Raw genomic sequence first — 13662 nt, forward strand, 5'->3', positions numbered from 1 at the left:
GTAATCGGCGCGGCCGGCGCGGCTATATTAGTAACGGTGTTGCGGAGTATATTGCTGTTTAAGAAAGGAAGGATATAGCTATATTAGTAACGGTGTTGCCGAGTTATTGTTAGTTAAAGAAGGAAATTAGAAGAAGGTAAAGTTAGCGCTAAGACGACTAGCGCCGCTATTGTCGACATTACCTACTCGCTACTATTGCTAACCTCACCTGTACTACGAGCCTAAGGCACTACACTAACTAAGTTAAAAGATTGAACCTATTAAAGGTTTAATTAAAACTTTAAGGCTAAGTCAAAACTTTGAGCCGCCTAAAGATTAAGCGACTAATAGACTAACTAAAGGTAAAAACTATAGAGCTAAGCTAGCCGGGGTCGATCTTGCGGACAATAGGTTACTCCTCGATCTATCTAACCCTTTAAGCGAGGCGAACCTCTACTACTATACTTATAATAGCCTTTACCTATAGAAACTAGACGAGCTGTGTTTTTTTAAAAAGATATAATTAGTTGACACTTGAAGGCTGCTAAACCTAACCAATTGGGGCTAGTGAAACTACGAACAGTAATAGTCCTCGTAATAACAAGAACAACCCTCGGAACGGACAAACCCTCGGAACGGACATTGCTAGGTCTTTTAGGAGTAGACGCAAAGAACTCGGTACGACATTACTTAGAACGGAGGCAGGGCTGCAATACCTCGTACGTCTACCTATTGCAGTAGGGAAGACGCGCTCGTGTTATAATTAGTCGATAGCCCTTAATTCCTATAGCTTTATATCCCTTTACTTTATTGTATATAAGGATAGCGCAGTTAGAGTTGGACATTATATTAGAAGGTGAGGTTTAATATAGTTACATAATTAGGTGGTTGAGTGTTTAATTTAGCGCGGGCTAAGCGGCTTATTAGACCTACTAAGTTAGTAGCAATAGAGGTTGAGATTGGAACAAAGACCGGCTACGAAGGCGCGGCCTTTAGAAGGGAAGCGTATATTAGGACCAAAGAGGTTACACGTGATTAGCATATAACTAGACTATTACCCTATCTACCTGCTAACATAACCCTTCTTATATAGAACTTGTCCCAATCGATTTCCTACGGTTTCTAAACGGAAATAGCACATTCCTATCTAAGTAATTACTGTGCCAATGTTTACTATCTAAGTAATTTCTATACCAATGTGTGTGCCAATGTCCCGAAATTTTCCCATTTGCGAAATGCCAGCCAATGTTGCTAATCCAGTCCCATTTATGTAATTACCATGCCAATGTGTCCCATTTGAGTATTTACCCGCCTGGTTAAGCTCGACTCGGCTGCAGACGAATGTCGGCAGAGGTCTCGGCCAAAAGTCGAAGCAACCATGACCCTGCGTAACCACTAGACGCGTCGCGTCTTCCGTCAACAGGACTCTCACATGCAACACTGGACCACCAAGTGAATGTAACTCTGACTGGACCACATAGCTCAAAATGCCGCCCAAAGGCTCTCGGCTCTTGAAGGAGCTTCGACACATGCCTGTTGTCGGACGTAGTGTGTTCGAGAACCCAGACATCGCGTCGTCGCAGGCCTCCATGTCCAACACACAGGACAACACGCAGGCGAGCCAAGCGACTCTACACATGCCACCAGCGAGGAAACGACGGAAGGTGAAGAGCATCCCGCCGACTGTGCTCGATCAATGCACCATCTGCTTGGAAGAGCAGCTCTATTCCAACGCCTACGCTCTCCTGTCGAGCAGCCTGACTTCAGGTCCAGATGTCGAGGCACCCGCATGCGTTCCGCCAGTACAGCACTTGGCGCTTGCGTCAACACTCGCCATCCATCCATCGTTCACGAGCCGAACAGAATCGGTCGACAAACATGCAGCTGCTGAGGCAGCAATGGGCTATCTTCGAACCCTAGCCGAAACCACCATTATCGAGGAAAGTGGACTGAAGGAGGGGCTGAGATTTGGAGTTGCTTCTCGTAAGACAGAGCGGACCAGAAGAGCTAGTACACGACAGGGAAATGCGAATGGTACAAGTGAAGAGGAGGACAACGCTCAAATCCGCAGCCAGTACGCAGACAAGCAGTCCTTGGCAGAGAATGCTGAAGATTTCTGGGCCGTAGTGGGCTGGGCCTTCAACTGCAGCGTGAAATACAAGACACGATGGACAAGATGGCGGTCGTGGCTTGACCTGGTTCTCGATGTTATTGAAGCAGATCTTGATGCCTGCGCGCCCGAACAAACAAAGCGGCCCAAAGGTACTGATTTATCAAGCACATTGATTGCGCAGTATCTTTCCTCAGTCGGAGCGGGCAGGCAGAACAACCGCCGAGTCATGCGAGCCATTACAGCAGATGGCAGTACGCAGAGTCTGGCACAATTCCCAGAGATATGGAAGAATGAGACAAGACCGCCGAAGAAGAAACAGGATGAACGCCTTTCGAACAAACGCAAACTGGATCTGGACAACGAGGAATATGGGGACTACTTTGACGATGAATCAGGCGAGGACAGTCCCGAGAGTAGATCCAGAGCATCGAGATCCGGAACGACTGCTTCCAAGAGGAGTCGTCGCAGCGGAGCATCATCGCATGAAAATGCTGCGCATGAAGAAGAAGATTCGGACGAAACTCCTGAAGCGGCCTTTGCAAGCACGGGCGTTGAGAGCTTTGGCGGAACAGACTCAATACGGATCAGGCAGAGGTTTCTCAGCCTGTTGACCAGGTTCAGTCTTGCTGCACCTGCACTTTTCGTCGACACTGAGGAGCTGTTCGCACTCTTCACCGAGTTTGTGAGACCTTTACCTCTCGCCATCTTTCAGCAATTCGTCCTTCCAATGAAGCCATACTTGAACTCCGACCTGCATGCTTCCTTCAATGAAATGCTCTTCAGACCATTGACTGGCTCGAGCAGCTGTCGGGGTCTTATCGATCAGCGGGAGTTTGAAGCTTCATTCGCCCATCGCGCTGCCACGAATACATCCATCATCGACAACGCCAAGGTCAGTCTGCTTACAGAAAGCTTGCTACGCGCGCTGTGGCAGTCACACTGTCTCGACAACAACCTGTCTGGGCTTAAGACTCAGATTGAGAAAGGCGTCCACGCACGGAATCAAAAGATTGGCGGCGATGGTCGGAGGAAAGCTGGAAAGAAGGCTGGAGCTGATGACGAGGGAAGAATGGTCCTGCAAAGCTCGGCGGATCGCATGAGCGTTTTATTGACAGTACTTGCAGGCTGATGTTGTCCGTAATAATAATAAGTTATGAGCGTGGAGAGCGCGGGTTGACAATCGGCAAACGCACCTTCCCCACGACTTTTCTTGCCAAGGATGCTCCTGCCCACTCTGGTGACGACGCGCGAGCAACCTGCTGACTTCACTTGTTCCACGTCCAAGAAACCTTATGACATGTGATCGTGCCAAACTGCTCGTTAGCATTCATTGGCGCTTTTGCATTTCTATCACCAGCACCATACCAGCGACAGACCTACCAGAAACCCAGCAGAATGACATTCCAAGCCAACATCAAAGCGATAGCACAGCATAATGCACGTACCCTTCGAACCGCTCCGCTGGCGGAGCTGTCTGGTGCCCTGGGCGATCTGGGGACCCTATTACCCTTGATGATTGCAATGACTCTCAAGGGCTCCATCAACCTTGGAAGCACCCTTGTCTTCTCTGGACTGGCCAATCTTCTCACCGGAATCTTCTTCGGGATACCCTTACCCGTGCAACCCATGAAAGCCATCGCAGCTGTGGCGATCAGCCAAAATTTCGACCAGCAGGAAACCGCAGCTGCGGGACTAACGATGGGAATTGCCGTATTCGTGCTGAGTGCCACCGGTCTGCTACAGTGGCTACATCGCGTTGTGCCAGTCAGCGTGGTCAAAGGCATTCAAGTCGGTGCGGGTCTCAGTCTTGTCATCAGCGCGGGCTCAAGCCTGATTAAACCGCTTGACTGGACCTCTCCAGCCTGGGATAACCGAATCTGGGCGATAGCAGCATTCCTCTCCTTGGTCGGCGCCAGTCTCTATCGTCGGATCCCCTACGCTTTGATCGTCTTCGCCATTGGGCTCGTGATCGCCGCGGCAATTCCGGGCTCGAAGCACTTCTCAGCAGGCACATGGCATCCATCCTTCCTCATCCCGTCTGGAAAAGCTTGGAAAACCGGCGCCATCGATGCGGCCGTACCTCAACTCCCACTTACAACACTCAACAGCGTCTTAGCCGTGGCTTCCCTCGCCGGCAGCCTCTTTCCCACCTTTCCACCAACACCCAGCACAACGTCCATCGGCTTCTCCGTCGCGATCGCGAATCTCATTGGATGCTGGTTCGGAGCGATGCCGGTCTGTCACGGCTCGGGCGGTCTAGCGGGACAATATCGATTCGGAGCACGCAGTGGCTCCAGCATTATCCTTCTCGGCACCGTGAAACTCCTTCTCGGCATATTCGTCGGCGAAGCCATCATTCCACTCCTCCAACGCTTCCCTCACGGTCTCCTTGGGATTATGGTTTTGGCTGCTGGCGTGGAGCTCGGCAAGGTTGGTCGGAGTGTAGGGGAATCCCGCGACCTTTGGGAACAGGCGGAAGAAGAGAATGAGGAGGGTCGGTCTGTGATGAGGAAGATTGGCGAGCATACCGAGCAGGAACGCAGTGACAGGTGGATGGTTATGCTGATTACTGTCGCTGGCTGCTTGGCTTTCAAGAATGACGCTGTAGGTTTCATTGCAGGACTCGTGTGGCATTGGGGGCTGAGGGTGCCGTCAATGGTTGAGAGGTTTCGTTTTCGCCGCTCTGTACAGCTCCGGGATGATGATACGAGAGAAGAGGATATCGGATTGCTGAGGTGAGAAGGGCGGGGTGATTTATGTTTTTTTTTTTGAAAAGACCTTAGGGGATCTACAAAAATTCACTAGCCTTTTCTTATTTTTTTTTCGACTTATATCCCAAAGTTGCTGCTGTTTCTCACTTGGTGTTACAGGTTGTCGAGTGAAGTGACGTATATAGAAACGAGCTCGATGGAGATGCGCGCAAACATCAAACCTTTCGGATCGACCTTACCTTTTCTCTTATCTATCAAACCGACGACTCTACATCGAAAAGATCTTTTTCATCCCTCAATCGGTCGTACTGGCCGCAAAAGGACTCCTCTTCCTCAGATCCTCCCCAAAAAACCAAAGCACACTCGCGCCCGACAGTCCCACAACAAGCGCCGCAAAGCCCAAAACCGAATTCCCCCAGCCCCAGCCCAGCGAATCATACATGGCCGGCGCAAACAAGGGGAATCCAAAGCCCGTCAAACTCCTCGCCACAGCCGTCGAACCCACCGCCGAAGCGGCGTAGACGGTATAACAATCAATCGTGAAATTCTGCAGCGCGGCAATCGCGCCCACGGTGCCCAGACCGAAAATCAAAGCGCCGAGGTTCGGCACGATCCAATGCGTATGTTCCTCTGCGGACCAGCCGTACATGAAGAGGCCACCAGAGACGAAGATGGTTGCGGGGAAGATGATGGGGATGCGGAATTCCGGACGACCTTTTTGGGTGGGGGAGCGAGCGGAAAGGGTCTTGTAGATGCGGTCGAGAATGTGGCCTGTGATTTGGGCGCCGGCGGTCATGCCGATCATGAGGGAGAGGTAGTTGAGGCCTCCGATGCCGATGGATTCGTTGTAGTATTCCGGGCTTGTCCAGAGGGTTGGGAAGGTGGAGAGCATGAGGTAGATGATGCCGTTGAGGAGGGAGATGTAGGCGGCGAGGAACATGACGATTGGTTGGGTGAAGAGGAGGATGACGGGTCGGGTCAGAGCGTTTGTCCAGATTTTCTTCCAATGGCGATCTTCCAGCTCGTATGGAGTGCGTAAATTCTGGTTGCCGGTTTCTTTGCGAAGCGTGTCGGCTTTCCGTTGGAGGATTCTCGGCGCGTACGTCTCGTGGAGGGTGAATGCGATCAGGATTTGGACGCAGACGCCGAAGATGGTGACGGACCAGAAGGACCATCTCCACGTGGTCCTTTCGGTGATCCATGCTCCGATGAGGGGTCCGAGGGCAGGACTGATGATGGGGGCGACGGTGTAGAGTGCCGTGGCCATGCCTCGTTCTTCATTCCTCCACAGGTCGGACAAAACACCTCCGCCGATGGTCTGGGGAGCGCATGCGCCCAGTCCTCCCAGGAAGCGGAATGCAAGCATTTGGCGTTGATTCTGGGCGAAGCCGCACACGAGGTTGAAGATCAGAAACCAGACGTTTGCCAGCTGGAGGACAATGACACGACCGAATAGCTCGCTGCAGGGAGCGATGAAGAAGGGACCGACGGCGAAGGCGAGGAGGAAGATGGAGAAGATCAACGACAGGGTGAATTGCGAGTCGATGTGGAGGTCTCGAGCGATGGCGTCTTCGGATGGAGCGATCATGGACGAGGCAATCGGCGTCATGAAGGTGACCAGAGAGACGAGGCCAGTGGCCAGCCATCTCCGCTTGAAGGACCAGTTCTTGGGGTTTGCTTGATCGTTCGGTCCGTCCCAAGTGACCTGCGAGCACAATGAGATGTTGTCGTCATTATCATCAAAAAATCATCACTGGGGACTGACAATGTTCGGATCTTGCTCGGGAGCTTCTGCTTCGGTCTTGCCACGTTCGACATCAACACCATCGCTGGACAGGCTCGGATGTAAGGCCGGGCGTCGCACGTTCTCCTCGTCGTCGGACTTGGTCTCGTGCAAGGAAGAGTCTGCATTGGTACTCATCGTCGTCCGGGCACTTCGGTGGCTGTTTGGGTGGTGCAACGAACAGGTCGCGCCGAGCAAATCTTTTATTCATGTTGCTGGCGAGCGATACAGGACGCTTGCTCGGTGTTTACTTGCCGCTTGGTGTTACGTCAAGTTGCTCGGTGATATCGAAGGCCTCCTTGCGTCAGTGCGCTGTGTTGACGAATCATGCGAGGCCCGGAGAAGAATGCATCGGCACGCAGTCCCGATGTCCGGAGACGCGCACTGCCGCCATGCCGATCTCGCCACTACAAAGCAACCGACTGAGGAGTTGTGGCCTCAGGCATCGAGGGTCGTCCCGGCTTGGCAGGGCAGGGCAGGGCAGGGATCCTTGTTTTCCGCTTCCCCATAGAACTTCTTCACCTCTTCCACCCCGCCATATCATGCTGAAAGGTGTCGAAATCGGTCACGTATAGACGATACCCCATACCCAAATCTTTGACATCAATCTTTCTTCTACTTGGAGACATTCTCTCTTCGCAGAGACGTACTGTAAATGAAAAGGTATCATATCCAACGACACAATAGCGTAGCCGAACGCTCATCCCAGCTTGGAGAATAATGCACATCCATCTTCGCTCTCCGCCCACCCACTACTCATCACCGAAAGGCGTGACGTACAATTTCTCCAACGGTCTCTTCCTTCGCAAAGGCTTTCCCCGGCGATGAATATCCAATCAACGCTTCTCTCCCCCCCCCCTCTCTCTCTCAAGACCACCATGCCTGTCTGCCAATTTGCCGTTCCCCAAGTTCTCATTCCAGAATACATTGTGTAACCAAGAACACCAACAGCGCCCAACTAACCCAGGAGCCAATCCAGTCGAGAGCACCAAATCGGGTATACAAAGAAGACAATAATCGACAATCAATTCCGTCACCCGTTCCTGGTAGGGCTGAAGTCGCAAAGTGCATTCGCCTCCTTGCGAGTGTGACTGGCCGGTAATCAACTCGAATTCGCGCGAATGAGGAGATCCTGCACAATCATCATGTCAGCCTCGTTCTCGCTGACGAGATGGTGCATACATGTACTCACCCGCGCAAGAGGGTCTTCATGATCGGCAGTCACTATTGCCGGACTTTCCAGGCCCCTTGGTCCATTCTCCGTGTACCCTCGGTCAGCCAGGCCAGGCCTCTTGGGCGTCAGTAATCTGTTGTGATCTGGACTACTATCAGAATTTGCTGTCTCATCGGTCAAGAGGCCGCGGCCATCGGATTTCCTTTCGAGCAACGCACCGCCGAGAGTTGCACATTTCAGGATGGTCTGAATGAGCTGGTTGGGTTTCAAAGGCTTGGAGAGGTATTCGTCCATTTGCGCCTGGATGCACTTTTCGCGGTCACCAAGCATAGCATGTGCCGTGAGCGCGATGATCGGAGACCTTGCCAGCTCGTGTTGCTGTTCGTACTCCCTGATCTTGGCAGTGGCTTCGAATCCTCCCATGATGGGCATTTGCACGTCCATCAGCACGACATCGAATCGCTTCTTCTTGATCGCTTCGAATGCTTCGAGACCGTTGTTGGCCACGGTGACCTTGTGATTGTGTTTGGTCAGTATCTTGACAGCCAGTTTCTGGTTAACTGCGTTGTCCTCTGCCAGAAGTATGTCAAAGGTCCTTGAATGGTCAGCTGATATGGGAGCAGCGCGTCCTTCCAACGCTGGAATCAGGGCGTTGCCAAGATCAATGGGTAAGCATGGTGTGGTCATGTAGCTCGAGATCCCGTTCTCCAGCGCAGTCTTGAAGTTGACCGATATCGCAGGCGCCAGCATGACAATCGGAATGTACTTGAACCGCTCCAGGCTACGAAGTTTCTGCGCCGTTTCGCTGTTGTCAACAATCACACAATCGTACTGGTCGTCTGGGTTGAGCTCGGACGGTGGGGTTCTGCCATTGCCGACAACGCAAGGCACGAGATCGAGTGCCTTGATGCTGTTTGCGATCTGGTCGGAATTGTCCACGAAGCCATTGTCCACGAAAAGCACATTGTGCTTTCGGTATTGCTGAAGCTGTGGCATGACCCTGAGCACGTCGGGATTGCCCAAGCGCACTATGCAGGTGAAGAAAAAGGTGCTGCCAGAGCCATACGTTGACTCCACCCACATCTTGCCGCGCATCAATGTAACCAGTCTCCTTGAAATGGACAATCCGAGACCTGTGCCGCCGAACTTTCGTGTTGTCGATCCATCGGCTTGTTGGAAGGTGTCGAAGATCAGATCGAGCTTGTTGGAGTGGATGCCAATGCCGGTATCAGACACCGCGAACTTGACGACAACCTCACCCTCGCCGCATTGCACCGTCTCATCCGAAAAGATCTTGACACGCACTTCTCCATGCTCCGTGAATTTGATAGCATTGCCTGCGAGATTGAGGATGATCTGCCGTAATCGGAAAGAATCACCAACAATGTAATCCGGTACTGAAGAGTCCGTATCGTAAATCAGACTGATGTCCTTCTCGTTGGCACGCACTGCCAGCGACTTGAGGCTGTTAAACACAAGGCTGCGCAGGGAGAATGGCTCTTCTTCCAGAATCATGCGGTTCGCTTCAATCTTTGAGATATCCAGGATATCATCGATGATTGTAAGGAGACTGTTCGCCAGGGAGAAGACAATATTCAGCATGTCGCGCTGGTTCTGTTCAAGCTCCGTGTCGAGCGTAAGTTGCGTCATTCCGATGATGCCGTTCATTGGTGTCCGGATCTCGTGCGACATGTTTGCCAGGAATTCAGACTTCGTCTTGTTTGCCAACTCGGCGGCCTCTCGTGCTTGATTGTTCTTCTGGATACTCTCGCGCAAGTTGAGAACCATCTTGTTGATCTTGTTCTTCAATTCGTTCATCTCGCCAGATGCCTCGACGTTGATCATCTTCGTGAAGTCTCCCTTCATGGCTGCATGGGTGATGTCGGCGAAAGCACGCACTTGAGACGTCAAGTTCTGAGCCATTATGTTCACATCCGTCGTGATCTCTTTCCAGCGTCCGGTAATGCCTTCGACTTCAGCTTGGCCGCCCATTTTGCCGTCCACGCCTACGTCGCGTGCGACGCGCTTCACGGCGAGCGACCACGCATCGAGTCGCGTAACCATGTCATTTATGGTATCTTTCAGCGTTTGGATTTCACCCTGAGCATGGACCGTAATCCTTTGACTCATGTCTCCTCGCGCAATGGCTTGCGTCACGTCTGAGATACTTCGTACTTGACTCGTCAAGTTGTTAGCCATGGTGTTGACGTTATTGGTCAGATCTTTCCATTTGCCCTCGACGTTCTGAACCTTGGCTTGGCCGCCCAGCACTCCCTTGTTGCCGACTTCCCTTGCGACTCTGCTCACTTCAAAAGCAAACGTGCTAAGCCTGTCCACCATGGAGTTGATTGTGTTCTTCAAGGCTAGAATTTCGCCTTGTACTTCGGCTTCGACTTTCTTGCTTAGGTCACCTCGTGCTACGGCGGTCGTCACTTCTGCGATTTCTCGTACTTGTGTGGTAAGATTCATGGCCATGCCGTTCACATTTTCGGTAAGATCCTTCCACGTGCCTTCAACGCCATGCACCTGTGCTTGACCTCCCAGCTTGCCCTCGGTTCCGACTTCTCGTGCCAAGTTGGTGACTTCGCTGGAGAATTGTCGAAGCTGACCCACCATGGAGTTGATGGTGGTCTTCAGTGCCAAGATTTCGCCCTTGCACTGCGCTTTCACTTCTTGTGTGAGGTCGCCTCGGGCCACGGCGGTTGTGACCTGCGCAATGTCGCGCACCTGCGAGGTCAGGTTGTTCGCCATGGCGTTGACGTTGACAGTCAGGTCGTTCCACATGCCCTGTACGCCTTCGATCTGTGCTTGTCCACCGAGGATACCTTCTGTGCCCACATCGCGAGCCACGCGCGTGACTTCCGTAGCGAAGGTTCGTAATTGACCCACCATCTCATTTATAGTTTGCTGAAGTTGAAGAATCTCCCCTTTGGCGGGTCGTTGAATCTTGCGGCTGAGATCACCTTGTGCGACCGCAGTGGTGACAACTGCAATCTCGCGTACTTGATCGGTCAAATTTTGGGCCATAACATTGACTGCGAGACGTTAGCGATTTATCGTTAGAATACATCACTACTCCACACTGACCATTTTGCGTTAGCTCGGCCCAGATGCCGTCCACTCCTGGGACAACAGCCTGGCCGCCGAGACGTCCTTCCGTGCCTACTTGCTTCGCCAGATGCGTGACCTGGCTGGCAAAGTCCTGCAACTGGTCCACCATTGTGTTGATGGTTTCCTTAAATCTAGCAATCTCCGGGTCCTTTTCGGTTGCATGGATGAGCACCTTCTTGCTGAGATCTCCCTTCGCGACAGCAGTGATAATGGTGCCAATCTCTCGGAGGACCTTTTGGTAGGTTTGGTTGATCTGGGCGTTCTTCTCAATCTCGCGCTTGAGCTGCTCTATTGACTGAGAGTTGCCCAGGGTATTCAGCGCGGCTTGCGTAGCATTGCGTTGATCGTGCAGTTGCTGCTTTATGCCGTCGATGAAGTCTTTTTGGGTTCGAATTTCTTGGGCTTGCTGGTCGATGTGATCTCGGAGGACGTTGAATTGCTCTTCGGTAAGCTGTCGTGGGGCTGCCTCGCCCTCGTGCTTGGCGAGGAGGCTGTTCACCCATGATGCTGAGCGTTGCCGCGGATTCAGGGCAGCAACTTTGGGTGAGGATGGATTGTCGGCGGGAAAGGCTAAGGAGAGAGGCTCGTTGGGGGTTATAGGGAGCGAGCTAGGTCCGCCAGCCACTCGTGCCTCGAGAATCTGTATCCGTGTCGCAAGGCCTGTCAACTCGCGCTCGAGGGTGCGCTTCTCGACAGTATCCTCGCCAGGCAGGGTGATTTGATTACTCTTGATGCCATTCGCTATAGCGGAAGCGGGAAATGAGTCGGTCTCAAAGGGCGTATACTGCTTGGCAAAGTTGGACAGTATGCTGGCGACGGCGGCGGATGTTTCTTCGTGCGGCATCTTGGTGGAGGCGGTGCGGGAGTGAAGAAGACTAGGCGTACATGGCAGCTTGCAGTGCTGCGCCTGGGTGGGTGAAGGGTGTGGGCGCTTCGTCGTGACGAGTGCTGGCGCGTTGACCGATCACGAGCTTGTGCAGCCCGCTCGATCTCAGCCTGTGAAGGAGGGCGGGTGCGGCATGTACCAGGCAGGTCCTAGGGACTATAGATGTGTGGTGGATGGTGCGTCGTCGGGCGGAATGGTAGTCGTCGTCGGCGGTGTCGCTGTCCGGGCCGATGGGGCGGTGCAGTGAATGAGGGAGATAGAATGGCGCGTCGGTGTAGGACTAGAACTGGGCCTGGCAAGAGTAGTATAGAGCAGAGCAGCAGACGCAGACGCACAGCTAGCACAGCACAGTGGGCTTGCGAATGCTACGGGGCGACCCTTCTCTCTCGCACTGCCCTGCCCTGCCCTTCCACCGAGATCCCTGCCGCCTCCCAGGATACCGGCTGGAGTCGAGTCCACAGCGCGCGCAACTCGGCCGCTGCGAATTTTGGTGCTCCACGCGTTGCAGCAGACAGGATCAAAGACCGCAATGTTCATCAGACAACAAGAAGGGGTCATTCCAACGCCCGCAAGAAGGTTCGGCCTACTGGGCTCTAAGCTAAAAACACTCGTGGCGTCCCATCATCAGACGAGACCCTTTGTCGGACGTGATGACTGTTCATTATTTGCCTTTCGGCCCAAGCCCAAACACGGCTCCTTCGCACAGCAGTATCAACGCCGCCGACTTTGTGACGGAGCGTGGTGCACGGCAGCATCGCACGAACCGCTGCCATCTCCACCATCCCCTCGCTTCCGTTTCTCTGCACGTGACCTTTCACCTCGCTTTGAGGACGAGGCGGCACATGGCCTTATGTACGTCTGTGCGACCTGCGTCAGAGCCAAGCGGTCAAGCGGTACGGGTATGATGATGTGCCTCATTTCACGCGCGCGCCATGTGATACAACCAATGAACACTTCCTCCTATTATTATGCCATCCACCTCCCGTTGCAGCTGCAGTAGATACACATCTCTCATTTCTTCGAAACACGAGTACAGGAACTGCCTCCCCCACCCCACATCCAATCACATCAATTCAGGGACACAACGTTATTTGGCTCCATGCAAGTCGACGTCATCCGGCCTGTGCGCCGGCTGTATAAATCGCGGCCTGAACCCTATACCTCCAACCAGGCGTATCCTGGATCATATCAGCGAGGCGTTTAACATGCGACGACGACGATGATGATCGATGTATGCTGAGCTATAGATCTTGAAATTTGCTCTTCCAGCTTCCAGCTAGCAAACAACAATACCAATGCCACTTCAAAAGGGCTCTCAGCTACTACCCACAGAAGCCCCGGCACTGCCAAGCCAACTCCGACAGCCATCTCTTGCAATGCCCTGTCTCAACCTCTGGCATGCCTGAACACCACAAGCCTGCCAGTGACGTCTACATACAACTCGACGTCAACATTCTCTCCTGACAGCAAGCAACGTCGGCCGGCCCTCCTAGACTCGCTGCTGCTCAAATGTCCGCGAACTCTCCTCGTATATAGAGATCTTACGTATGTACACATGGGCCCGAAAATTTACCGTCGAACTTGCATTGGGCTTGTGAGGCAATGCCGTATCCCTCGAGACTAAACCGAGCCCCAGCTACCCGCCCGAGCCCTAGCATAACCCGGTGCTAGCACTATTATAGAATCGGCTTTGTATAGAATTACGTGCCCTGTCTACCTAATATAGGCTATTTCCGTTCTTAGTTAGTATTATTAACGGGCGCGTAGCGCGTTACCTAGGAAGGAATTCTACTTAAATCTACTATATACCTAAAATTCGCATTCCTTCCCTCTTTTATAGTAGATTACCTAGCAACTATCGAAAATAGCTAAATCTCTATTATACGAAGAGTTTCTCGATAATCT

The 13662-nt window shown here is 52.6% G+C and overlaps 5 protein-coding genes across 5 annotated transcripts; 3 read left to right on the plus strand and 2 right to left on the minus strand.

Moving 5' to 3' along the window:
- Positions 1–1616: 1616 nt before the first annotated feature.
- On the plus strand, positions 1617–3221 carry MYCFIDRAFT_36619 (uncharacterized protein; the record flags this gene model as incomplete). Its single annotated transcript, XM_007927575.1, has 1 exon — positions 1617–3221. One exon carries the CDS (start codon positions 1617–1619, stop codon positions 3219–3221), a length of 1605 nt encoding a protein of 534 aa, XP_007925766.1.
- Positions 3222–3487: 266 nt separating this feature from the next.
- MYCFIDRAFT_36578 (uncharacterized protein) lies at positions 3488–4831 on the plus strand (the record flags this gene model as incomplete). Its single annotated transcript, XM_007927573.1, has 1 exon — positions 3488–4831. The coding sequence occupies one exon, from the start codon at positions 3488–3490 to the stop codon at positions 4829–4831; it is 1344 nt and encodes a 447-aa protein (XP_007925764.1).
- Positions 4832–4977: 146 nt separating this feature from the next.
- Positions 4978–6508, minus strand: MYCFIDRAFT_163939 (uncharacterized protein). The gene has a single exon (XM_007927881.1). The coding sequence runs from the start codon at positions 6410–6412 to the stop codon at positions 5099–5101; it is 1314 nt and encodes a 437-aa protein (XP_007926072.1). The 5' UTR covers positions 6413–6508; the 3' UTR covers positions 4978–5098.
- Positions 6509–7688: 1180 nt separating this feature from the next.
- On the minus strand, positions 7689–11715 carry MYCFIDRAFT_136280 (uncharacterized protein; the record flags this gene model as incomplete). The annotated part of the gene is made up of 2 exons (XM_007927882.1): positions 7689–10795; positions 10848–11715. 2 exons carry the CDS (start codon positions 11713–11715, stop codon positions 7689–7691), a joined length of 3975 nt encoding a protein of 1324 aa, XP_007926073.1.
- Positions 11716–11756: 41 nt separating this feature from the next.
- Positions 11757–13417, plus strand: MYCFIDRAFT_174149 (uncharacterized protein; the record flags this gene model as incomplete). The annotated part of the gene is made up of 8 exons (XM_007927883.1): positions 11757–11769; positions 11793–12000; positions 12036–12058; positions 12087–12753; positions 12789–12880; positions 12929–12955; positions 12999–13351; positions 13394–13417. 8 exons carry the CDS (start codon positions 11757–11759, stop codon positions 13415–13417), a joined length of 1407 nt encoding a protein of 468 aa, XP_007926074.1.
- Positions 13418–13662: the final 245 nt, after the last annotated feature.

Source organism: Pseudocercospora fijiensis (assembly GCF_000340215.1).
Source record: "Pseudocercospora fijiensis CIRAD86 unplaced genomic scaffold MYCFIscaffold_4, whole genome shotgun sequence".
NCBI lineage: Eukaryota > Fungi > Ascomycota > Dothideomycetes > Mycosphaerellales > Mycosphaerellaceae > Pseudocercospora > Pseudocercospora fijiensis.